Raw genomic sequence first — 24,640 nt, forward strand, 5'->3', positions numbered from 1 at the left:
CTTTGTGTGTTTGTGTGTATGTGTGTGTGTGTATGTGTGTGTGTGTGTGTGTGTGTGTGTGTGTGTAGGTACTCCATGGATACAAACATCAGCAGGAATTTGTTCCCTCATTTACAAGACTTTAACATTGTGAAGGAGAAGAAAAGGGTGAATTCAAAGAGGTGTGTTTATGTGTATTCATGAAGGCCTGTTCACTGATCCCCACCACAACACTGAGCACTTTTATTTTTTCACTTAATCTCGAGTCCGAACTTCTACCAGCTCTCCCTGGACTCTTGGGGAATATAAAAGCGTTTTAAGTTGTTGTTCGTCAGACAAGCGAAAGAACTGGAACTGGAGCAGAAAATGTTTGTTACTATCCTGTTTGGAGGTGAGCGCGCTTTCAGGATATAATGTATTTATGCAAGATATTATTGGTAAGACAAGTGTTTTCCTGATAGACAGCCACATGGAAATGTTCAACCTCAACTGTAAGCTGATCAACTTCGTTCATCACTTAAAGGAAAGATGTGGCCTGGACTTCAAAGGTACTGAGCTGAAATGCCTCAAACAACCTAAACTCATTTTAAAAGCTCATTTCAGTCCTTTACAGACTGAAACTATGATTCCTAACAGAAGCTTTCGTCCTGCAGATCTTGTAGACCTGATGGACAGCAGAGGACAAGTGATGAACCTTGAGGCGAAGCAGCACAGCATGGCTCTGGCCAGCAGAGTGCTGGCTGAGAGGCAGTACTACGTTGCTCTACGAGTCCATCGTGAGTCTGCTTGCTCCATCAGCTCATCTTCACAGGAACAAATGTTCAGATCAGTGAAGTGATTTAAAGCTGAATCAGGTTATCAACATTATGCCAGAATGATCTGATTCCAAAGTAGATTAAGGTTCCACATATACTGCAAAGTAAACACATGCTGCAGTTTCACATCATTTCATTTAATTTCATTTATTTGTTAATTTACATGCTCATTAGTTTGGACATACAGCTTTGTCCACGCATATGTAAGATCAAATGTGAGTTGTACACATGTGTGAATCCGGTCTCCCAAAGAAGCTATTTAAAGCTTATGGAGGGAACCTGGTACATACAAAACAAAACAATCAACCACATTAAACATGTATAGTTCAGGTAATAGTTGTTAAAACTAAACATTGCAATGATGATATAAGAACATATTCCTATTGTAAAGCTTTGTGTGTCAGGATGCAAGAAAATGTATCCTCTGGTCCTTAGAGCTCTTAAAATTAGTTTTTTTTATTTCCAATTTAGTTCAGATAAAACCTGTTGCTACATATGTTTAAAAATGACCCTTTCAAGTTTTATGGAAAAAAAGATGATGTACTTTCTTTTATGGGTATTCATGACTTCATTTTTCTCAGGAGATGACACGTCTGGAGGCCGGAAATATGTCTCGCTCCTCAACAACTACAGCCAGAGTCACCCTGAGTTAACAGGTACACTGTGGTTCTCTGAGGCCTCCTGCTGGGTGAAACAAGCCTACCATTTTATTTTCCTTTTAAAAATCTAAACAAGAAAATTACATCAGCTTATCGCGTTTTTTGTTACAGAACTGCTGAAGAAACTGTCAAACCATGACAAGGAACCAGAAAAAAGGACCAAAGTACAGACGCAGAGGAGCAAAAACATCTCCTTAAGTAACATGAAAAAGCAAACTAAAATATTTCTTTAATAAAAAAACAACAACATATTTTTATAGTAGGCTACAGCTTATGCCTTCACAACAAAACAGATCATTTAACCATATTATTCAGTATAATCTAAATCAGAATTTGTACTCTAATGAACAAATGTTTGCTTTTTAAAAAAAATGGTTTTAGTCTCTTATTAAACATAAGAAATTGTGTTAATATTCTTCATTTCTGCATGTATAAACATAAACAAAATATTATCTTGTCTGATGTGGAATCATAAATGACATAAGTCCAACAATCTTAGAGAATTATATTAAACAATTAATGCCTTCTTCAGAAATCTTTATTATTTATTATTTGAAGCACAAGTTGCAAGTTTGAACTTTCACCCATCTGATCTTTTCTGTTCTTTTTAGAGGCATAAACAAAATTAATCAGGTTTCTGGCTGATTAAAACTGTATTAACTCTTTAGGTCCTACATCACTCAAGCAAATATATATTCTATAACAGGCCTGTCCATAGTCAGTCCTCGGGGGCCTCTATCCTGCAGGTTTTTTATGCATCTTCAACACATCTGACTCAAATTAAATCAATCTAACAGCCAATGAACGATGGTATCGATACCAAGTACATCAAGTATGGATGATACTGATATGATACCGATACTGAAATTTTAAGTAATTTCACAATAAATTATTTTATCTTTAATTTTTCAAAATGCAATACAAAATTTTTGTCAAAAGGTTTTTTTGATTAACAGACTAAGCAGTAGAACTGTATAACAACATAAAATGACAAAGAAACAATAAAAGGACTATTATTCCATTTTATTTCAGAAAGAAAAAACGTCAACAGTATAAATTAGCTAGGAAAAAAAAAAAAAGAAAAGCAAAACCTACAAGTCTAGGCTCTCATTCAGATTCTTTTATAAACCACAGGATTGTGGCCGCGTGGCCATGTTATAAAAGATGGAGACGTAGTCACAATGGAGCAAACATCTGAACTGGACCATTTAGGTCCATCATTACAGTCTGAGTTCAGTTTAAAGCTGACAACAGTGGTCAGCTGATTATACAAATAAATGACAAAAGTTCTGAACCTTAACATCAGTTTTAAAAAAAAAAAAAAAAAAGTTCTATGAGATTTTCCACATTTCTCCTACTTTGCTGTGTCGTTAAGCCTGAACTAACATTGTTTCGGTAAAAATGTAACATTTAGTGTATGTAGTGAACTGGATGGGCGGTGGGATTCTCCAGCCAATAACTAACTTCCGCAACCTGCAGCTGGGGCTCCTCTTTCGACCGGTCTGCACATTATATAACGCGTTAAACAGATAAAAGCTGCAGACCCTGAAAAGGACTGTCTGAGCTGTGTTGCCACTGCTGGAAGCTCCGAATCCGAGGAAGACGCAAACATGTCCGCATGTGAGTTTGAATCGTTGGAGAAAAGTCTGGAGTCGCACCTGCCAGAAGCCGAGCTGGCAGAGGTCAAACGCATCTTATTTGGGAGGGAAACGCAGTAAGTTGTTGGCATTAATTTATGCAAAATGCAATGAACCAGAGCACTGAAACTCTGTTTTATGTTGGTCTTCTGTGTCGTTTGTACCTGGTAAATTATTATTAAGCTGAATGGACTTCAGTCAGGCGCACCAGAGCTGCAAGGTGACAGGGTTCAGAGAAAGGATGAATGATTAATCCCTTAATCCAGTCTGAGTTCAAAAGAGACAGAACATTTTCTGACTCTTATTTAAGACACAATCAGATTTTATTCAAAGTTAAAATGCATTTAAATTTAAAATGTATTCAAATGTAACATTTTTTTCAGTCAAAGTGAAAATATTTCCAGAATTATTTGCAATTAATCAAACATTGAAACAATTAATGTACAGTGAGTTCTGCTGTGAGCTTTTCCTTCAGCACCAAATATGAAAGATAAATAAACACATACCAGGTCTTCAAATTATCACGTGTTATTTTTCCAATTATTCACACTGTGTCAACATTTGTGAGGAGAATTAATAGCCAGTTTTTTTTTAATTAAATGTACTTCATCATCAATAAGCATGAGTACCTCAATAAAAAATATCCATCAAATCTGCTGATCAATACTGGAAAGAAATTCACTTCAAAATTAGATTATACAGAAAATGCCAAAAAGACTACATCTCAGACTCTACTGGCACCACTGAACATGTTAAATGTTAAAGTTTAACATTCGTTCTAGCTTGTTGAAAGGGAACAAATGGAGGATATTTGGTTATAATGCACAAGGCCATGACACATGAAAACCAAAAAACCTATCAGCATAAACATCTCATTCCAAGTGTCAAGCACGGCTGTGGTGGGTTGATGATCTGTGTGTGTTACTGAAGCTGCAGGACCTCAACACTTTGCATCATTGGAACAACCACGAACATCAGCTGTTAAATCACAATCACTGACATAGTAGATTGTCTGCATGTATGATGAATTGAGTTAACTAGTGATGACTCAGTCAAGTTGTGATTTCTGGAAGTCAAAAAGGTCTTTAGTAAGAACTGGGGTTTACACCCTCTTGTGGTAAAAGGTGGCAACTACAACAACAATCAAATTAGTGACGATTAGAATAAAGCTACATTCAAAATATGTCATGTCAGAGAAGCAGTCTGGAGTCTTTCATTTACTGGCTTTCTACTTAAGTTAAAACCATATCTATGGCATCAATGGTCCAAAGTATTGCTTCCTCTTCTGTATTGTGAGGCTTTTTACATGGGGAAACTGTGCTTTCTAAGAAGAGAGTTGGACAAAACGCTTTTAGTAAAATAACTCTGCTATTTAAGTTGAGTTGTTTATTTTTTACCTTTATTTGAACAAAATCCTTGACAAAGTCTCACACAGTATAATACAATTATACATCTTTACATACATTTTGCATCTTTAAAAGAAGAGTAAGACACATGCTTTCATACCTGTCTCCAACAACACCAGAGAAAGTTGACAGATTTTCTCCACATAAGGAAGCCAACAGGCATTTTTTCAGTCACTGAAAAGAAAGCAAATTACCAAGTACAAGAACATGCAAACTCCACACAGAAATATGCCCAGGGATTTACTTGTGCTAACCATCACACCACTGTGCAGCCACACAATCTACACTATACCACATCACATAAACTATTCACAGATGCAAAGGAGCATAATGTGCCTGAAAGTATTTTGTCCGAAAAGCAGATAGTTAATTTACAGACACACAGCTGGATCTCAGTAAGTATCTGGTTTCAGAGAAAGAGGTTTGGACAGAGATGCATGGGGAATCAGCAGTGTTTGTAGAGTTTGGCAAATGTCACAACTAAAACTTAGACCATTAAACTTTAAGGCTAAAATATGTAGCATATCTAGCTAAAAAAATCCACACAAAATTATTTTATCCAAAATTATTATTTATTTATTTGAATGTTGAACTCTGCATACCAACGTTTAATAGAGTCACCTCTCTGACAACTAAAGCTTGGCGAAAGCAACATTGTTATTAGAGTGAGCCAAAACTCATTAAAGCTGAGCTAAAAGCACATCAGAAAACGACAAAGTCAAGTTACAGCAGCTAAAGGTGGTTCTTGATGTGTGGCTGTATGTAACACATGTTAAAAACAAAAAACAACGATATCGATGGAATTGATGGGGATGAATCTCTGTCTGGCTTTGCAGAATATGACGTCTGTGGAAGCCCAAGAGTGGAACTACTGGATTTTGATTTTACCTCTGGAATCGTGGAATGTTTACTAGAAACCAATGAACTGGAGCCATCAAAAAAGTTTACTGCTGTTGAGCGGGAACCTACCTGGTTTTCACATATTGCTTCCATGTTTTATTTAAATAAATGATTAAATGGTGTAATACAGTTACTATTAAACCACATATAAACATCAAAGATGTCTTTCCTTAATCACTAAACCTTGAAATTGCAAAAGGGTGTTATTCTATTTTCATGACTTAAAGTTGTGTAGTTTCAGCACAGCTTGACCCTTTATGTTCCGGTGGCTTTCTAAGGGCTGAAATACAGCGGGAGATAGTTTTGGAGTTAGTTAAGTTTAACTAAATTAGCTAATTTGATGTTATTGCTGATGAAGAATCATCTTGATTACAGGAAGTTGGACCTCCCAGTCTCAGCTGTGCAAGCTGCTTCTGAGCGTGACTTTGAACTAAAAGGATATAAGTTTGATGCTGTCCAGGAGCAACTGAGACCACCCCGAAGGATCCGAGTGGGGCTCATTCAGCACCGCATTGTTCTGCCTACTGATGCACCAATCCTGGAGCAGGTCAGGACCTGCACATACTATCACAGTCCATTCATTCATTATTCATTTAACATATAAAAAGAGAGTGATACGGGCAATGTGGAGTTCAGGGTTTTAAACAAACAGCTTTCAGTGTAAGAATTCGAGAAATTGTTGATCAGCCTGGTAACATTTTAAGTAAAAGGTGATCACTCTGCATGCTGAGCTACAGTCTCTTCACAACAGAATGTATTTATTTGTTTAACCCCTTAAGCAGGGGAGCTCTGCCCCAAGCTGTGTAATTTAAAATATAAAATCTTGTACAATCTGTTTAACTTTTCATATTTCAACACTACTGCATGTGACGGACACGATGGTCTATCAGTAGTTTTGAAATATGGTTTCAATGCAATGCTGTGGTATCAAGGAAGGTATCGATGCTTTTCTGATAAAATAATAATATGCATTAACTGTATCTGTTTAATATGCACCAGGGCTGCGAGAGACCTCTTTTATGGGACTTTAAAGCACAAACAAAAAACAAACATTTTTTTGCACAAGACTATGTCATCACCTTCAAAATGGCCTAGGAGTGTTCCCCGATGGTTAAGGGGTTAACTACAAATGTCACGATCAAAAAGACAAGAAAAGTCTTGCATGTGTAATTCCCTTTCTTCCCAGGTCAGCGCCATGCACAGCCGCATTGGTGAAATAGTTGAAGTCGCTGCCATGTGTGGCGTTAACGTCATCTGCTTTCAGGAGACCTGGAGTGAGTGCACCAACATGTCAGAGCCACAGACAGACACATTTATCGCACATTAGAGGTGAGCTTGTAGAAGAGTCATGTAGGTTTTTGTGTTCGCAGCCATGCCTTTTGCATTTTGTACCCGTGAGAAAGAACCGTGGACAGAGTTTGCCGAGTCTGCTGAGGAAGGAAACACCACACGTTTCTGCCAGGAGGTGAGATCCCACAGGTTCGCTGCTGTAAAAGTTATGTATTACAAAACACAAGCCTCATTAGTTTCTAATTCTACCATTAGCTTGCCAAAAAGTACAACATGGTCATTGTTTCCCCAATTCTGGAGAGAGACGAGCTGCACAGCACTCTGTGGAACACAGCTGTGGTGATCTCCAACTCTGGATATGTGCTGGGAAAAAGCAAGAAGAACCATATTCCCAGGGTCGGAGACTTTAATGAGGTTAGCTGGTCATCTAGAATATACACAGTAGCTGTCTGGAGTTAGGAAAACTGCTATGATTGTAACGTTTTCCTCTTTACCATCAGTCCACATATTATATGGAGGGCGACACAGGTCACACAGTATTCCAGACACAGTTTGGAAAGATTGCTGTGAATATCTGCTACGGTCGTCATCATCCTCTAAACTGGTTCATGTACAGTATGAATGGTGCTGAGATCATCTTCAACCCCTCGGCCACCGTGGGAGCTCTCAGGTAGGAGAAGGATGGAGAACATCTAGTTTAGATGATGATCCACATCCTTAGAAAACTAAGCTTCAAATAACTAAATGATAACAAATGAAAAAAATTCAGCTTTAATGGGAAAATATTTACAATCAGAGACCTTGTTAGTGCTGTTATAGACTCTAAGTTATTAATGATAATTCATCATTATAATAATAAAGAAAGAATAAAGATAGAAACTATGCAGAATGAATGAATGAATGAATATTTCCCTCTGGGATTAATAACATGTTTAAAGGCTAAAAAGTAAAACGATGACCATCAGATTTTTTGGAAACAAGAAAGAGGAAGAGCTGGAAAATGTAACAGGAGTGAATTATGTGGAAAATGGGCAGCGGCCTTCGACAGTCAGAAATCCAAATCAGCAGGAAAGGCTGGCAACCATCTGGCACTGAATGACTGAGACACGAGTCCTTAAATACAGAAGGTGATGATGATGATGATGATGATGATGATGATGATGATAACATAGTGCAAGTAGCTGACAAGCCTCAAGGCTGCTGGTCTGCTTCTGCCTGGGGGAAAGGACGGAGAGAAATTAAAACCACCACAACTAGAACAAACAAATAAATTAAACTGAAAAATTCAAATCCTGACATGGAAACCTGTATCATAACTTATTACATCATATCATTAAAAAAACTGATTCAAAAGGCAGAAGCTGCCGCGTAGTTCTGTACTTGCCAACACATTTAATGGCAATTTCCTAAAATAATGGTTTACAATAGAAAATACACACAGATACAAATATATATATATATATATATATATATATATATATATATATATATATATATATATATATATATATATATATATATATATAAATGAATTGTCTTTGTTTACAGTGAGCCCATGTGGCCGATAGAAGCTAGGAATGCAGCAATAGCTAACCACTGTTTCACTTGTGCCATCAACCGTGTTGGGACGGTGAGTACGCAGCAAATACACACATTTAATGTCTTGCTGATGAACGACAACATGACTTAACGGAGGGAAAACATGTTTTAAACAGGAACATTTCAAAAGCGAATTTACTTCAGGAGATGGAAAGAAAGGTAAGAGATGTTTTCCTGCAGTTCATAATCTGATCATTAATGTGGCTTTCATGGTAGTTTAACAGTAAAGTGGATGGAAGTGAATCTAATCTGTGTTTAGATCTACAACTAAAGATGGCCTACAGACCCTGTAAATAAGACGGTGTGTACTATAGTGTATATAATAGTACCAGCTACTGACAGCTCCTGACATTTGCAGCTCACCACGACTTCGGACATTTCTACGGCTCCAGTTATGTGGCTGCTCCAGACGGCAGCCGGACCCCGGGGCTCTCCAGGACACGGGATGGACTGCTGGTCGTAGAAATGGATCTCAACCTGAATAGACAAGTCAGCGACAAATGGAGTTTTAAGGTCATTTTATCAAATTTCTGATGCTGAAACTATGAAATGTTCAACACTTTGAAAATCCTAATAAATGCTTAATTGTGTGTGTGTGTTCAAATCAAACAGGAATATCTGATAAATGCTTTTACATTTTACCTCAGCAGCCACTGAGAAATTTATGTGACACAAGTTGAATAGTATGTTTAGTTCTTGCTCTGATTAGTTTTTCAGTATTTTAAATATAATTACTCTGAATATTAACTTAACGTGATCGCCATTCCTTTTTTCCACAGATGACTGGGAGATATGCAGAGTATGGAGAGAAGCTCACCAAGGCTGCTAGACATGACTTCAAACCCAAAATAGTGAAGGAGTAGAACCCATTCTGCAAACATAGTATTCTGGACATTCATTTAAATCCATTTCAGCAAAACAAACATTCAGTATCATACGACTCAATCCAAAACTCTGCCAGTCATTCATCTCTTAAGCCTGTAAGGCCCGACTCGTCAAAAAATGGAAAGAAAGGTCCATTTTGTTTTAATATGAGCTCTTTATTTGGTCCTTTAACAAAATGTAACAAAAATAAACTGTGGAGGGATATTTACCATTTATTACCATGTGACATGTCAACATTATTACAGCATAATCTTCTACTTCCTGGTATCTGATAGGGGGCAGAAGATAAGTATCAGATTGTGTTCCATGGGATTTTGAGCAAAATCATAAAAATGATGTAAAATATCTCAAAATTGTATGTATCATATATGTTTCGTTTGACTTCAAAGTGTTAAAGTAAATAGGTCAAACTAAGATGTTAGTGGTTTTGAATAGTATTCTTGCATCACAACAAGGGGATGCCTGTGATAAAAAAAAAAATCCTACATATTATTTATGAAACAGAGCGGACTCCTCTCAGCACATCGCTACAGCAGTTTTCTGTTTGCATGGACACATAAAGAAATGCTGATTCAAAATGAATGAATGCAAAAAGTACAATAAAGGTTTCACAGAGACGTCCATGGTAAATGTACAATGTTATGCATAAAAATAAACTGAATAAAGTATGTGCCTTTTACTAATATGTCCACCTCTCCCCTCCTCAAAGAGAAATGGCTAATCTTTTTAAGTGGGGAGTGATCATCAGCTGTGAAATCCGTAAGTGTCTCAACACGTGTAAATAAGTGTTGAGACTGTGGTTACTTCCTGTATCTCTGGAAGAAAAAGCTGGCAACCTGCAGTGTTACTAAGTTAATTTGGCCAAGTCAGAAGTTCATACATCCATTTTCTTAACCACTTAGTCCAAGTGGGGAGGCTGGTATGTTAAAATTCCTAAAAAAAAAAAAAAAAAAACTGCACAAAAAAACCATGTATGTGCAGAAACCACATTTTGTTTTTGCACTGATTGGCGAATTAGCAACTTAAATGAGTTTAAGTGCAACTAAGAATTAAATGGCACATATTTAACGATGAAGTATAAAGAACCAAGACACTGATAGTAAAACAACAAATGACAGATTCTGCTATTGTATTCTACAGTCATTTAGCAGATGCTTTTATCTAAAGCGACTCACGTATGAGAGTGAAAACAACACAAGCACGAAATCAAAGAAATATGTACGCTTAACCTTCACATCTTCCAGTTTGTGAGATTTTACTGCAGCAAAAACAGAATTACGTCACCTCAGAAGCAGTTTGGAACATAAACACTAAACAGAAAAAAGTCAAGATCAACCCTGATTTGAATGCAGTTGAAATATGAAAGACATTAAATCAGGCGGATTTACACAAAATGAGCTTCATAAGCTTTTTCTTTCCCCCAAATGTACTCCAGAGGCGGTGCATGCTGATCCGTCTCTGCAGTACATGTTGATCTCTTTCCTCTCCACCCCAACCGGTCGAGGTTGATGGCTTCTCTTCCTGAGCCGGGTTCTGCTTGAGATTTTCCTTCCCACTGTCGCTTCATGCATGCTCAGGATTGGGGATTGGATCAAAGTCAAGATTTGATGCAGTCTGTTGGTTTCTCTTAGCTAGGCTAGTTATTATAAACTGGCTTGAATTGATGTCTGTAAAATGCCTTGAGATGACATTGTTATGAAGTGGCTCCTTACAAATAAAGCTGAATTGAATTAAACTGAACTGAATTCAAACATAAAAACAAGATTATCAGGCACAATTTGCATCCATAGTGAAACTGTTATAAGAGAAACAACGCTTTAACTTGAAATAGAGGATCTCCAGCTCTGGTCCTCGCGAGCTTCTGTCCTGCAGTTTATATGTCTCCATGATGCCTAACTGGACTCTAATGAAACTGGTCTCCAGCAGCTTCTTGTCAGGTTCCGCACAAGTCTGGTAATGAGCCACTAATTTGCTCGACAGTGTTTGCTTGCAGACTTCCCGCTTGCACAATGGTGAGTTTTTAGATGATTTCCAGAAAACATCAATTTGACGTTCATCAACTGGTTGAAATTGGGAGCTCCCTCCCCCAGAAATGAAACGCACATTTCCTCTGATATCCACAACTACAAAGGTACATTATAACTTAAAGGTGCAGCACTAAGGTAGCTAATGTAGCCTGTTTTGCAGGATTATCTGTCAAGAGTTTGGAACATATGCAATTACTGCTTTTATACTATAACATGCATTATTTGAAACCTTCTTATATTAGCTAATAAAGATGCAAATATCGATAGTAGCCATACCAAGGCGAGTATCGGCATCTGAAGTAAAAGCATAAATATTTTATTTGAAGGCAAAAAGAAATGTGAATGAGAGTTGACTAATAGCAGGTTTAAGTTCTTTTTTGTTTTGTTTTTTTAAACTAATTTGCATTAATGTCTTTATTTTCCTCCCACATTTGTTTGTGATAAAAGTCATTAATAGTCATTTTATTTGGCCACTTGTTAGTTCTGACATCCATGTTGTTAAAAATCTTTTTTTTTTAAAAACCCCAAAAAAACCAAAAATAAATTTGCACAACAATTCATTATGCTTATAATAATGATCAATAATTGGAGGCAAAAAAATCATTAAATTTCATGCTTGATAAACTGATAATGGCAATACTTGGTATCATATCAATACCACAAAATTACATCATTACTTTTTTTGGACACGCTTTCCCATTAAATCCAGCAGGTAGGCGTGTCCAAACTTTTACTGGTAATGTGTGTGTTTTAGGCACAACCATGTAGAAACATTCATGTCATGAAAAATGTTTATTTATAATAAATGCTTCATTACTCATGTAGGAAAGGACAAAAATAAAGATTCAGCGTATGTTCAATTAATTTAATTACAAGTAATAAATGCTGTTCTATATTTATTAAAAAAAATAAGGATGGTGTTTTAAAATGTGCCGTTTCTGTCATCAGAAATCACAACCAGAGGGCGGCGACTGCTCGATGATGTAGACAAGCATCTTAATTTAAATATAATACAAGTCTGTCTGGTATGAAGAGTGTAGTGCAAAAACAAATTGAAAATAGCACATTTAAAAACAAAAAAAACAGAGACGAGGAGGAAACTACCTAGTGTTCATGATACAAACCATCCGACCAACACGTCCATCTGTCCAGCATGTTGCCATGGCAGCGGAACATAAGATGACAGAGATGGAGTTGTTTTTCCAGTGAGGCGAACGACACTGAACAACTGTTTGTTGTGACGTTGTTCGTGTTCTCCTGCCAGCAAACTGAGTTTCACAAACTACCACACTGAATTAGATGCATGTCACACTTGTGAGCTTTGATTACCTGAGACTCCCATCACCCCACTGCTTCCATGTTCACCGACTCCTCTGAATCGAGTGAGTTAGAAGGACTTCTAAAAGGCAAGTAGATGCGAGGCTGAAGGTGAGTGCCTTCACATCAACACTCAACACAACAAAGACACTGGAACCACCATGCATGAAGCTCCGCCCCGAATATGTGCACATTACTTCCTGATAATTCATACTCCGGGTCATTTGCAGCCTGAAGTCTCTCCAAAGTTGCACATGATCTTCAGTTCAGTTTAACCATCTGTGGACAAACAGTCATTTAAAAGACGATAAAACTCATTTGATCTGCTCATCTCAAAAAAAAAAAAAAAAGTCAGAAAAATATTGTGGATTTCTGAATCTTCCTGCCATCAAACGTTGAGTTACATCAGCATATGCTTGTTTATGCAGGTGGATGTGCTGCTGAACCCTGAAGAAAATACCCTGGGGTACAAGGGACAGCAGACCAGAGGAGGCGGCACGAGACCGAGGACCTGCAGCTGCACGAAGTTACTGTCATGATTAAATCCCAACTCATCTTCACCGTGCATCAACTCTCTCTGAAGATGAAGAGGATATCCTCATCCGTCCCGTAGCTTCGTCGAGCCTCTTCAAAGTTACTGATACTCGTGGAGCAAACTCCTGGAAAGCACACATACAGATGTAAGTTTCCCATGTGAGACACCGAAGCAAACAGGAGAAGCTGCTGCAGCAGGCTTCTACACCTGCATAATATGGTAAAGCACAATGATTTTCACAAGATGACTCAAAATGTTTTTTCTTTTTTGGTGAAATGGATGCTTTATAGCAGTTTTCTCAGGGCAGAAGCCATCCTGTGTGTCCGGGTAAATGTCATCGCTCTACCTATGTCACAAGTGAAGCGATTTCTTCCTGCAAAGCTGCTTCTCTGTTCAGCATGAATGAATTTTATTTTGAAAAATTTTTGGATATAAAGGGTCATAAATCTGTGGGAATGATGGCCAATCAGACTTCTTTTGGAAATTTACACTGAAAACAAGTTTCTGTAAGTATTATGCAGAAAAATATTGTACTTTACTTCAGTTCTGTGATGCATTATACTTTATTGTCCCCTTAGGGAAATTTTTCTTTGGCTCACTACTGTCTGTATTAATGCATTCACCACAGTACAATAACACAGTATCACTCAGTCAACACAACAACAACAGTAATTGAACAGAACTGATGTGTCTGACTCTGTAAAGGCCATGACATGACATTGTTGTGAAGTGATGCAATATACAAATAAAGCTGAACTAAATTTAATTGAACTAAAGCACAGAGAGTGAACACGGCTTTGTCTGGACACAGTTCACACACATAATCCCCAATACCTTGGCCTTTTACTAACCTATTACATACACCCCAAAGTAATAGAAATACATAAATACGTAACAATTTTTTAAAGTATCAACACCATGAATCTATTGAAAACTCTTCAGCACACAAAAGGGATTTAATAGTGGTTCACTTTCCAGCGCAGGACTGTATCGTCTGTCAGACAGTAAAAGTTTGTATTCTTGGAGGACATGCTATAGGTCAGTCATCATCCTCTGTTTCTCCTTTCTGGTCCTCCTTCTTCCCCATTTCTTTCATAGCAGTGTGACCCAGACTACTGAGCTCAGTTTTCAGCTGTAAAGTCAGGTTGCCATGACCATGCTGACATCCCATATCTCACTATGCTCTGCAATGCTGCCTGATTAAAACAGAAACAATCTTCTGGCTTGTACTGAACAAGCTCAGTCTATGAGTTTACAAGAAGTTGGTGAAGCTGTCAATGTGAATACCGAGGCACTCGTACAAACTGACCTGGCTAAAGTTTACATGGTGTAAAACCACAGGACGATTATCTCCCACTACTCTGAGATCCAGAGTAGTGGGAACTCCTTGGTTTCAGCCACCTTAAAATCAGAATCATCACATTGCTGCACAGTTTCTTTTTGTCTGAGAAACTTGTATCTTTGTGAGTAGGCTGAAATAGTCGCGTCATCAGAAGATTAATAGAAATTAGGTGGCTGCAAGAGCAGTTTTAGCCTCACTAATAAGGCAAAAATCATTAAGTGTAGAGCCATAGTTACAAGAAAGTATTTCGAGTGAAAAGACCATTTATGGTTGCCTGGATGGGAAAATATTCCTTTGCACAGTAGTATTACTGGTATGTTGAAATGCGGCCATTCCGTTCCAAAAGTCCCAGTACAGTAATGTTTTACTGAAATATCTCAATTGCTGTGAAAATAGCTTCACATTTCTCTCATGATTATTTTTCATTTTTTATCCAATTAAATCTCATCAAGTTCTGAATACATACAGTATTTGAAAATAAGTGACTGAAATATTTTTTAAATCAGGGTACAAGCCTGTAGATACAGATTACTTTAGTACTTTATTTAAATTAGTTGGCACTGGAGACTCTATCAGATGTCTGAAAGCCAGCTGGAAATGGACAGAACACGGGAGTGTAAATATGCAGCTTCAACATTTTGGTCCCAAAAAAAAAGACCATTCACACATCCTATAGAAATGTCTCAGATTTCTAGTTACTTTTATTATGATCAGAGAAGTTGACTGATTTTTAATGGTTTAAAATGAAAACTGCAGAGTTGAAACTTAACCCAGTAAGGATCTGACATTTCTGATCATCAATAAAATACGACATCAAACTAATGACATAAAAGCTTAACAGATGTGGCCACAATATGATTATTTCAGACATTAAACCATTATTAAATCTCCTGTTTACCGCTGACAACATTTTCGTTGGCACAAGCGGACAAGTCTAAATGTTTAAAAAGGAGCTGATTTCACACCCACATAACCGTCTGAAGCAACAAAGAGGATTTCAGGAACAGATCTAATGACGTTTTGGCAAAGCCCTAAATCACATTCAGTAAGCTGATAATTATCATCATATATAAACGAGACACAAATTTACATTTTCATATTTATATAAGTAATTTGATGATAAATTCAGCCGTTAATGAACCATGTTAATGATGATGCAATAGAAATAAAAGCAGCATTAAATAACAGATTCATGATGCTGTAAAGCTCAGAATCCACATTCCTGATTAAAGGCAGGAAAACTGAAGCGCTGCAGTTTTCAATATAAACCAATCAGCAAAACAAAAACAAAACAAACAGAAAAACCCTGAAAAATCAGTCAATTCTTCTACTCATAAGGCAACAAAGTGTTAATGTTTTACTGTATTCCACCTTTCACAAAAAAGTTCAAACTGAAGTCACACCTTTTTTTGTTTTTGCTTTAAAACACTAGCATGTAAAACATAAATAAATAAAAAGACAAACCCTATTTCTTGTGTCCATGTGTAAAGACAAGTCTGGTTAGTAGGTGGTCCTTCAATGTGTCACAGAAGAGATTTGTGTTTACACAAAACAAAGAATGTGACTGTGTCTGTCCCACACTCCCAAATCTGGTTTGACCAATCCACGATGGTTTAGTGTTAGAATCTGTATTTCCCTCAAACCGCGTTCAAACAAGCTGCTATTTTAAGATTACTTACGGTCTGAATAGGCGGGATTGTTGTAAAAGATGCAGCCCGTGGTCCTGTTGAAGCCACATACAACAACAAAGTGACCCTGGTACTCTGGCTTCCTGCAGAAACACTTCTGGCCTACGGGCAGGAAGCAGCAGTATTTGACAGGTGAGGAGCACAGTTCACATGTCAGGACAACAGCGTTGACGAGCACGATGGCAACATGTCCTTGCTCCAGATGAGAGTGGATTTCCTGAACTGTCACTGAACTGTGAACACAAAACACACACACACATTTTACATCTAAGAATGTATTCAGTATGTTCGGAAAAGCTTGCAAACATGAATGTTAGACGTAAAAAAACTCACCATTTCTTCACCGTAACACCTTTGCTTTCTGCCTTAAGGAAGAGTTCATTCACCCTGTCTTCTTCAGTGTCAAAATGCTTCTTATAAAAGGACTGTGAAACATATGAAAACACTGTAAACAAGATATCATGCAGAGTTACAGCAATCCAAGTCGAGCCAGGATATGGTTCTCTTGGACTCAACCAAGTACCTGATTTTTAAAGCCTTTATCTACTCCTAATGTCTGTGTGCAAAAGCAGTGTTTGACTCCTAGATGGCACATGAGGTAGGCCAGGTCAATGGTCCACACACTCTCTGTCAGCTTCAGCTCCCAGCATGCTCTTTGAAACTCTTCATCGCTCACCGGATGGAGGTACCTGAGAATTTAGACAGACCTTGGTTTATGAGCACTTTATTACACTGCGAGACAGTGTTAAAGTAACTATTATTCGTATGGTAATGTATATCTAAGAGTATTTAGGTCCTGGACGTGAATTGGATAAATTTAAGAGGTTATTCATCTTAATGTATACTTACTTTAGAACCATCCTGGAGCATGCCAACCCACAGTCCCAGTGGTACAATTGCCGAATGACAGGTACATTCAGCAGGACGGCATCCTCTGAGAAACCCAAAGTGTAACATTGTCATATTATAATCTAGAAGCACCATTAAAACATGAACTTCTGATGCGCCTGAACGCATCTCACACTGCGAGCCAATTTACATCGACTAGTTAGTAAGTTAACATCAGGCCGTGACACTTACCTGTCATTCTGCTTTATTCTTTTCTTGACGAGGGTCTGACTAACTCAAGACGAGTTGGGCAACCTTGTTTACCACTCTAAGGGAGAGGCTGGATTTCCTCATAGATGCTAAAGAGTTAGAAGAATTTAGCTGCCCAAATGTTAGCTTAGCTTCCAGGCTAACAGTAAACAATACTGTTTAGGTCCGCTGTTGTAAAGCGACGCCAGCTCTTTGTTGCACACCCCCACGAAGCATGCGGTTATTAATTCACTAAACAAATTAATTATAGAAAAAGACAATGAAAAACTCGCTTTTAGCAAGTTTAAATGATGGTACATCTGTCTTTTCCTTTACCTCTCAGTTGTTTTGTTAGCATTCGTGTGGTTAATTATAATGTTGATTGAAGCTGTGCTGCCCCCGTGCGGCGTGGCGACGCTCTTATTCACGGCGCAACAGCATGATGGATGTATTTCCACAATGCTCACAGACATCCTCTAAATCACTGTTTTTCAACTGTTTTTGAGCCAAGGCACACTTTTTTTCACTGAAAAATCACAGGGCACACAACAAACCATTTTTAAAAAAAAGTCCATTTAATTAATATAAAGTCCATCTAATCAAAACCCCTTCAAAAGAAACACAAGAAGGAATACAGTATTATTGTCTTTGACTGGGACCTGTTTGGATTAAGACAGAGCGGCTTTTTAGAACAATTTGGTTAAATTGGGTAATTTTTCAGGGCACATCTGATAATCTCTCACAGCACGCTAGTGATCCACAGCACAGTGGCTGAAAAACAGTGCTCTAAATCACTGTTTTTCAACTGTTTTTGAGCCAAAGTATGTTCTTTTATTGCAAAAATGACGAGGCACATCACAAACCGAAAATGTAATTTAAAAAAAAATTTGCAGCCAAGATTACCAAAATGTTTTTTTCCCAATAAGCACAAAGAAGCAGGTCTTTTATTACTTTATTTATTTAGTTTGAAACCTGGAGCTATTTGGACAAACACAGAGATGATATCCTGGCAGGAATGACAAACACACACACACACACACACACACACACACACACACACACACACACACACACACACACACACACACACAAATATCTTCCTAAATACCTTTCAGTCCTCTCTGTTTTTAGTTTAATAGCAGTCAGGAATAATATTTGCAGTTAATAAATTATTAAATGTTTTTTTTTAGACCAATTAAGTTAAATTTGACACCTGATGATTGCTCACATCACAAACGCCTGCCGCAGCATAGCGGTTGAAAGATACTGCTCTAAATCAACACATGGAAAAAGCTTTATAGGATAATTTAAAATGGGGTGGCATTTTAGCACATATTTTTCTGAAAAAACTGAAGTCCTCATGTTGACTCGAGCTTGCTACTGAGTTCCATAGGTGGTACCCATCGACACCTGGATTTACAAAAATAAAAAGAGAATGAGAGAGAGAGAAAGATGCAGAATAAATCAGTGTCACACAAATGTATATTTGCAGTTTAAATATAAAAGTACATGTTCAAGAAGTAGCTAAAATTATGCTAAGCAATATTTCAGCCAATTGTGAGTACTTACTGATTCAGTTTCAGCTTCCTCGGTCAAATATGATACTTTCTGCCTGCTGTAAAGATCTCTTTTCCCCATGCATGTTAACATGAACCAGTCTGTGACCATAGGGACCTTAGAAAAAAGTGTTTATATGTTAAATGTTGTGTATTATCTTTTTCTGGGTGCAGGACTTCACATGGTTTTACTTTCATAAAAAAAGATCAGAAAGAGACATAAAGAACATAAGTAAAACACACACACACACCCACATGAATGTTAATGTACACAGAATAAGCCTAGCGACTAATTTACATCTGTTGTTCCTTGGCAGGTGTCACACAACTACAGTAATATATATATATATATAAAATGGAAGCTAGTTGATGTAAATAAGTAAAGTGCAAAAGTTAAAGTGCATATTTGAAGTGCAGGAGGTTCAAGTGTAGTTTCTGAAATACAAGATAAAACACAATCACCAACCTAACATTCAAAATTTCTACTCACTAAACTCAGGAATGACAAAGCTGCTCCCAAGTTCACTATGGTTGGAACAATTCCAAATTTTCCTGCCTGCAATAACACAAAAGCACATTTAATTCAAAGTAAACACATTTTATTAATCACAACTTTTCAACCTAATCAAGCCTTACGGTTCCAAATACAATGACATCGAAGCGTATCCCGTATGCTTTGAATAACGTTCTTTCTTCTTGTCCGTCTGGTGTCTTGTAGTACTTTGCAAACCTGTAGAAAGATGTTTTTCCTTTCAGCTTCATCCATTACTTTTAAAAATCATTTCACAAATAAAAAATATACTTACCTGAAGTTGTAACCAAGAGCCAGATTATTGTTAGGGTGTTTGTTGTCCAGCCTCTGGAAACTGTACTTTGGGTAACACTTCCCAGCCCATAAGTCCAGGTCACAGCTCCAGTCAATTAAAATACCAATAATGCCACCCTTTAAAATATGAAGCACAGGAATATGAAAGTCAAATTTAGTATCTGACTTTATGACACAATGATCCTTATATTCACCTTCACAGCCATGTCTTGAAAGTCCTCTCCAGCCTCTGAAACAATGTGTTTGAAGCGAAATATGGGGCAGTCAGGGTCTGTTGCTTGATTGAACTCACATCTCCTCAGGTATGAGGAGTTAATATGAGGAAGTATGTTTCTTCTGGTTGAAGAAAGAAAAGCATTTGGTATACTGACAATGATTAAAACTGTACATGTACACTGATACGGCACACTGACTTGTGAAAGTTGAACTTTGGGTATGTAATGCTGTTTTTGATCAACACGGTAAAGTTTTCTGCTGCAGCCAGCAGTGGACGCCTGTGGAACATAAAAACAACATGTCAGTACTCTCCAAAAAACTAAATATTATTAAATATAAAGTAAGTACTATGTTGGTGCGTTTAAGCCTTACTTTGGCAGCTTTGTATCTATTTCAAGGGGACACCATGAGAGCACTTCACAGGTCTTGACAGTGGTGGAATAGTTCTCACACAGCCCAGTACGTATGCCTGAGTGGAACATTTTTATTATGCTTCATGAACATGTCATCTACAGTCGGTGTTCTGCAACATATCAGAGAATAAGGCTCACCATGACCTCGAGGATCATTATATCCCTCAATGCAGTCACAGTCATCCACACATGTATTTGAAGGACTTGGTAGCTGGAGGAGGAGGATTTCCTAGAGTCAATGTCTTCAATCATTTCAAAGTGCTATTCTACAAGGAATTTACTAGCATGCAGTATATATACACACTAATAAATCTGAATTTTAATTAAGAAAAGACATCATAACATCATTTACAATAAAATATTAATCATTAATATGCTGTACTTGGCCATTAATGTCAGTATAATTAATGAATTAATGATGGTATCATACAGGCTTTCTATAAGCATGACTGCTAGTATGGATGTCTCTTATCTCATCTGTCTAAGTATTAAATGTACAAAATCAACCCCTAGAGCAACAACTCAATATGAGCAATCAAAGCATTTATTTATTCATTTTCTTAACCGTTTAGTCCAATTCAGGGTCATGAGAAAGCTGGAGTATATTCCTGGAGAAAACCCACACAGGGAGAGCACAGAAAGGCCACTGTTTCGAACATCCCCCAGCCGAGGCTTGCTGTGAGGCCTCAGCACTAACCACGATGCCACTGTGCTACCAATCAATTACGAGAAATAATTACCAGTTGGTCAAGTAATAACACTGTTATAACATTTAATAATTTTTTCCAGAAAATGATCCACATCCCACTCCAAAATGTAATAATTTGCCTATTATTGCATTTCATATATTCCTGAAAGCTGTATCAAAATCCATCCATCTTATTTTGAGTTTTCACTAACAGACAGACAGACAGACAGACCGACACTCCTGAAAACATAACTTCCACCTTGCTGGAGATAATAGTTGAATTTCACTAAATGCAATGTTTAATAAAGCTCCACAAACCCATTATCCTAATAAATGAAATGAAACTGTGAGGAACTTGATCAGGATTTTCATTTATCTAAATCAGGTTGTCATGGTTCTGGTCTTCCTCGCTGACTCCTGCCTTATTTGGGCATGCTTCCTGCTAAGTGCAAAGTATTATCAATCAACTCCAATCCTCTTCATCAGCTCCACTCCCTTCTTAAACACCATGCAACCCTCAGTTCTCTGTCAGATTATCTGCAAGCCAGCCTTAACTCCTGTTTCTAGCCTGTTTTTGTAGCTGCTTATTACCTTTGGCCCCCCTGGATTGATCTGACCGGCTCTGGATCTGGATCTGACCCTGACCGTGCTTTCCGCCTCTGGCCCCTCTGGGATTGCTCAAACCTTGCTCAGGACCTAGATTTTTTTTTTTCCATTCCAGACACGTCTCCAGCTCACATGTGAGTGTATTTCAAGATGTACACAATTTTTCTTGAGCATATTTAATGACTCCGCTTTACTTCTAGACCAAACCACGTTGGCATCTGGTCCTCTCTGTTTGCCAGTTTTCCTGGCATTCCTTCATTCCTGGAGATTCAACTAATCACCATTAAATATATTCTTGCCAATTGTCACTGGACCTCGTCTTGAGTCCAACATTCACCATCCGTTACACAGGTGTGCTGAAGCAGCAGGCAGTGGGTCCTGAGCAGCTGATTTGATCTTTCATCTGTCCTCGGCTTTTCAACGTTTCCCAGCTTCTGTACACCTAAATGAAATTAGTGGGTCTTTGTGCAGAACTTGATGACAAGCTGTTGGAGCAGGATAACAACTAAAACCTCCAGGTCACCAGTTTGTCCTCCCTGTTCCAGAAAGCGCATGTAGTCCATTTTAAACCAGGTCCAAATCAAAAGTCAAACTATTTATCTCTTCATACTACAACTTTCTGCACTTTGATAAATAAAGATTTGCAAATCACAAACCATAAAGATTCTGGACTGTCTGTGGGATAAAATAGTTAATAAGTTCCCAGTAAAGTGGGTGGTTTTTCACCTGTGCCTCATAAAACACGGCCGATATGCCAAAACATTAAAATGATGCTTTTCCTCCTGGTGAGCAGCTCCAGGAAAGCTCTGAGTTTTTCTGCTTCACATTTAACACAACCACAACTGACCACAGCTCTTTCTCTGTCTTTGTTTAATATGCTCATTTCAATTATTTGATCTTTTTACTTGTTTTCAAACACTAAAACTTGATTATTGGTTTTATTGTTTGATGTGCAGCACAGTGAGCCTGGAGAAGCTGGACACAAATGCAGGATAGGTGTAAAGGTTTTTTTTTTAAATGAATATCACCAGCATAGCAAAGAACACAACGTACACAGAGATAGGGTGAAGGCCTGGTAAGGAAATGCCAAGACACAGGGACACTGACCAAACAGGGATTGAATACAGGGAAACAATGTTGCGATCACAGGTGATCGCCATATGGGCAGGAGAATCCTGGGAAATGTAGTGTTGGCCAGTGATCAGTAGGCCAGTGAAGCTGAGCGAACCAGAGAGGAGGAGCAGGCATGCTCCAAGTGGATTAGATTACATGCTTAACAAATATTAACAATCTTTTAAAAAAAAAAGCAATAAATATGAGTTAAATAAGCATTAAAGCAACAAATAAATTAAGTGAAAAAAGTCTTAGTTTGAGGAGACCAGTGAGAGTGATGCACATCCTGGGTTCTCCTATCCTTCCTTTTCTGTAAATCCAAGTGTATTCTGTGAAATAATATAGTTTTTTTTATTACCGTATGTTGCATTTCAGGCTCATTTTATTGTAAAATAAAATCCAGTAAACCAGATAACAGTGCTGCTCCCACACCACCAACCAGTTACAGCCACACACAGGGACAGCAGGTTAGCAGATGGGGGTACCGTGTCCCTTCATTTTCAGATAACCTTTTGGTTATGGGATATTCTGTCATGTTATACAAGTTACTTACTTCAGGGCAACGAGACTGAGTTTGTCTTGGAGTGATAATCACGTTGGTTAACACAAAAAATGAATGGTCACCCTGATAAAGAGAGGAGTGAGAGTAATTACCTCCAACATGGCACAAAGAACAACATGAAAAACAGATTAAATGCATTTTTAAATACCTCAGGAGGGAGGACAAATTCAGCCACATCCCAAAAATGAGGGTCCATATCAGATGTGTTGGTGAAGGCAAACCCTTTCACTTTGGTGCTGATGGTACTGATGACCGAATCGTTCTCTTGGTAGGCCTTCTGCACCACACACACATATCTACAACAGGTTTATATCACCATCATGGTTAATCTGTGCACCTTTGTTGCTTTTAATCTACATTTTACCAAGTTGCATCCCAGTACAGCCTCCTCGAATAATTTTATTTCATGACTTACCCCACCACATACAGCACCACCAGGAGCTGGGTGAATCTGAAGACGCATCCTACCCTTATGCTGGGAATCACCAGTGTCTTTGGTGTTTCATAGTCAAAAACATAGTGTAGAAAACTCTGGCAGCAGCCTACAGCCTTGCTCATCGCTGCACCGCGAACGTCTGAGCAATAATGATGACTGTAAATTGCTGCCTGTATTCAAATCAATGTATTCAAATCATACTCGCTTTGGACACATGCTGTTAAATGTAGCATTTTAAGAATGTTTAAATAAACCTTTTACAGTGATGTATTAATAAATCTTCTTTTACCTAACACTAACCATATTTCTAAGCAATATTAAGTTTCTACCAGAAAAGTGTCAAATGAATGAGCCATTTAAATAAATTCACTTGCAGCTCATGTTAATGCCAATGTGTGTTATAACAGATCATTTTAGCTAACAGTAGTGAAAACAAATTTATGCACTTTCTTAAGTATTTTTGGGAACTATTGGCTTTTATCTAATAGTTATTTTCAAAAAAAGACAGCAGGGGAGGATGAAATGGAGTAAAGAGGCGCTTTCTGCAGCTGGCAGGTTAGTTTTGGTGTAAATGTGTGTGAATAATCAAATACCTGATAAGATAAATAAAATGTACACATCTTGTGTTGCTAATTAAGGACAAGGCTTGCCCACTTATAACCTTAGTTTGTCCACATCAGGAAAAACCACATCTGACACTGTATTAAAAAAAAACAAAACAAATAAACTGCAGGTTTTCACCCTTTATCTTGTATACATTTCTTAGTTGACTATATGTATGTAATATAAATAATATTTGTTGTGCTCAAAGTCTTCTGGTTAAAAACCTTTCACTCACTCCAGTCCAGCAGGAACAGGGTTGTTGTACATTGCCAACAATTTATCATTCAAAAAGTGCAGTGCTTCTACTCTCATGTAGAGATACTCTGGATATAAACGGCCACACACACAATAGGACTTTTGTTTTAACAACTCTCCACAAATTTACATGCAATGTTCAGATACTCGCACGGAAAGCCCAGATTAAGAAGGCTGTATAACCAAACCTACACACCGACGCATCAGATG

General features: G+C 37.8%; 4 protein-coding genes across 4 annotated transcripts; 2 read left to right on the top strand and 2 right to left on the bottom strand.

Annotated features, from left to right (window-relative positions):
• Window positions 1–345: 345 nt before the first annotated feature.
• Window positions 346–2,072, top strand: c8h22orf15 (chromosome 8 C22orf15 homolog; the record flags this gene model as incomplete). Its single annotated transcript, XM_079251710.1, has 6 exons — window positions 346–370; window positions 441–527; window positions 633–755; window positions 1,376–1,450; window positions 1,565–1,651; window positions 2,065–2,072. 6 exons carry the CDS (start codon window positions 346–348, stop codon window positions 2,070–2,072), a joined length of 405 nt encoding a protein of 134 aa, XP_079107836.1.
• A 981-nt stretch (window positions 2,073–3,053) lies between these two features.
• Window positions 3,054–9,924, top strand: upb1 (ureidopropionase, beta). The gene is made up of 10 exons (XM_079251129.1): window positions 3,054–3,167; window positions 5,772–5,943; window positions 6,583–6,670; window positions 6,767–6,861; window positions 6,942–7,100; window positions 7,187–7,356; window positions 8,235–8,316; window positions 8,402–8,444; window positions 8,644–8,798; window positions 9,065–9,924. The coding sequence occupies exons 1-10, from the start codon at window positions 3,064–3,066 to the stop codon at window positions 9,146–9,148; spliced, it is 1,152 nt and encodes a 383-aa protein (XP_079107255.1). The 5' UTR covers window positions 3,054–3,063; the 3' UTR covers window positions 9,149–9,924.
• Window positions 9,925–12,147: 2,223 nt separating this feature from the next.
• Window positions 12,148–17,433, bottom strand: gucd1 (guanylyl cyclase domain containing 1). The gene is made up of 6 exons (XM_079251391.1): window positions 17,160–17,433; window positions 16,929–17,013; window positions 16,603–16,768; window positions 16,413–16,504; window positions 16,071–16,312; window positions 12,148–13,173 (listed from the first exon to the last, which is right to left on the bottom strand). Exons 1-6 carry the CDS (start codon window positions 17,164–17,166, stop codon window positions 13,082–13,084), a joined length of 684 nt encoding a protein of 227 aa, XP_079107517.1. The 5' UTR covers window positions 17,167–17,433; the 3' UTR covers window positions 12,148–13,081.
• A 1,100-nt stretch (window positions 17,434–18,533) lies between these two features.
• p2rx4b (purinergic receptor P2X, ligand-gated ion channel, 4b) lies at window positions 18,534–23,694 on the bottom strand (the record flags this gene model as incomplete). Its single annotated transcript, XM_079251404.1, has 12 exons — window positions 18,534–18,566; window positions 18,726–18,830; window positions 19,203–19,268; window positions 19,349–19,442; window positions 19,519–19,655; window positions 19,733–19,874; window positions 19,952–20,032; window positions 20,127–20,223; window positions 20,306–20,378; window positions 23,128–23,199; window positions 23,285–23,432; window positions 23,552–23,694. 12 exons carry the CDS (start codon window positions 23,692–23,694, stop codon window positions 18,534–18,536), a joined length of 1,191 nt encoding a protein of 396 aa, XP_079107530.1.
• Between the last annotated feature and the right edge of the window lie 946 nt (window positions 23,695–24,640).

This window comes from Telmatherina bonti (assembly GCF_933228915.1).
Source record: "Telmatherina bonti genome assembly, chromosome: 13".
In the NCBI taxonomy this organism is placed as follows: Eukaryota; Metazoa; Chordata; class Actinopteri; order Atheriniformes; family Telmatherinidae; genus Telmatherina; species Telmatherina bonti.

Bases quoted from the DNA above. Each gene is read 5' to 3' on its own strand.
- upb1 (XM_079251129.1), top strand. From the start codon at position 3,064: ATGTCCGCATGTGAGTTTGAATCGTTGGAGAAAAGTCTGGAGTCGCAC. The intron at 5,944-6,582 runs GTCAGGACCTGC...CTTTCTTCCCAG, and splicing joins ATGCACCAATCCTGGAGCAG to GTCAGCGCCATGCACAGCCG. The intron at 7,357-8,234 runs GTAGGAGAAGGA...CTTTGTTTACAG, and splicing joins GCCACCGTGGGAGCTCTCAG to TGAGCCCATGTGGCCGATAG.
- gucd1 (XM_079251391.1), bottom strand. The intron at 16,505-16,602 runs GTACTTGGTTGA...TATGTTTCACAG, and splicing joins ATAAAGGCTTTAAAAATCAG to TCCTTTTATAAGAAGCATTT. The intron at 13,174-16,070 runs GTAAGTAATCTT...TGTGCTTTCCAG, and splicing joins CAATCCCGCCTATTCAGACC to GAGTTTGCTCCACGAGTATC.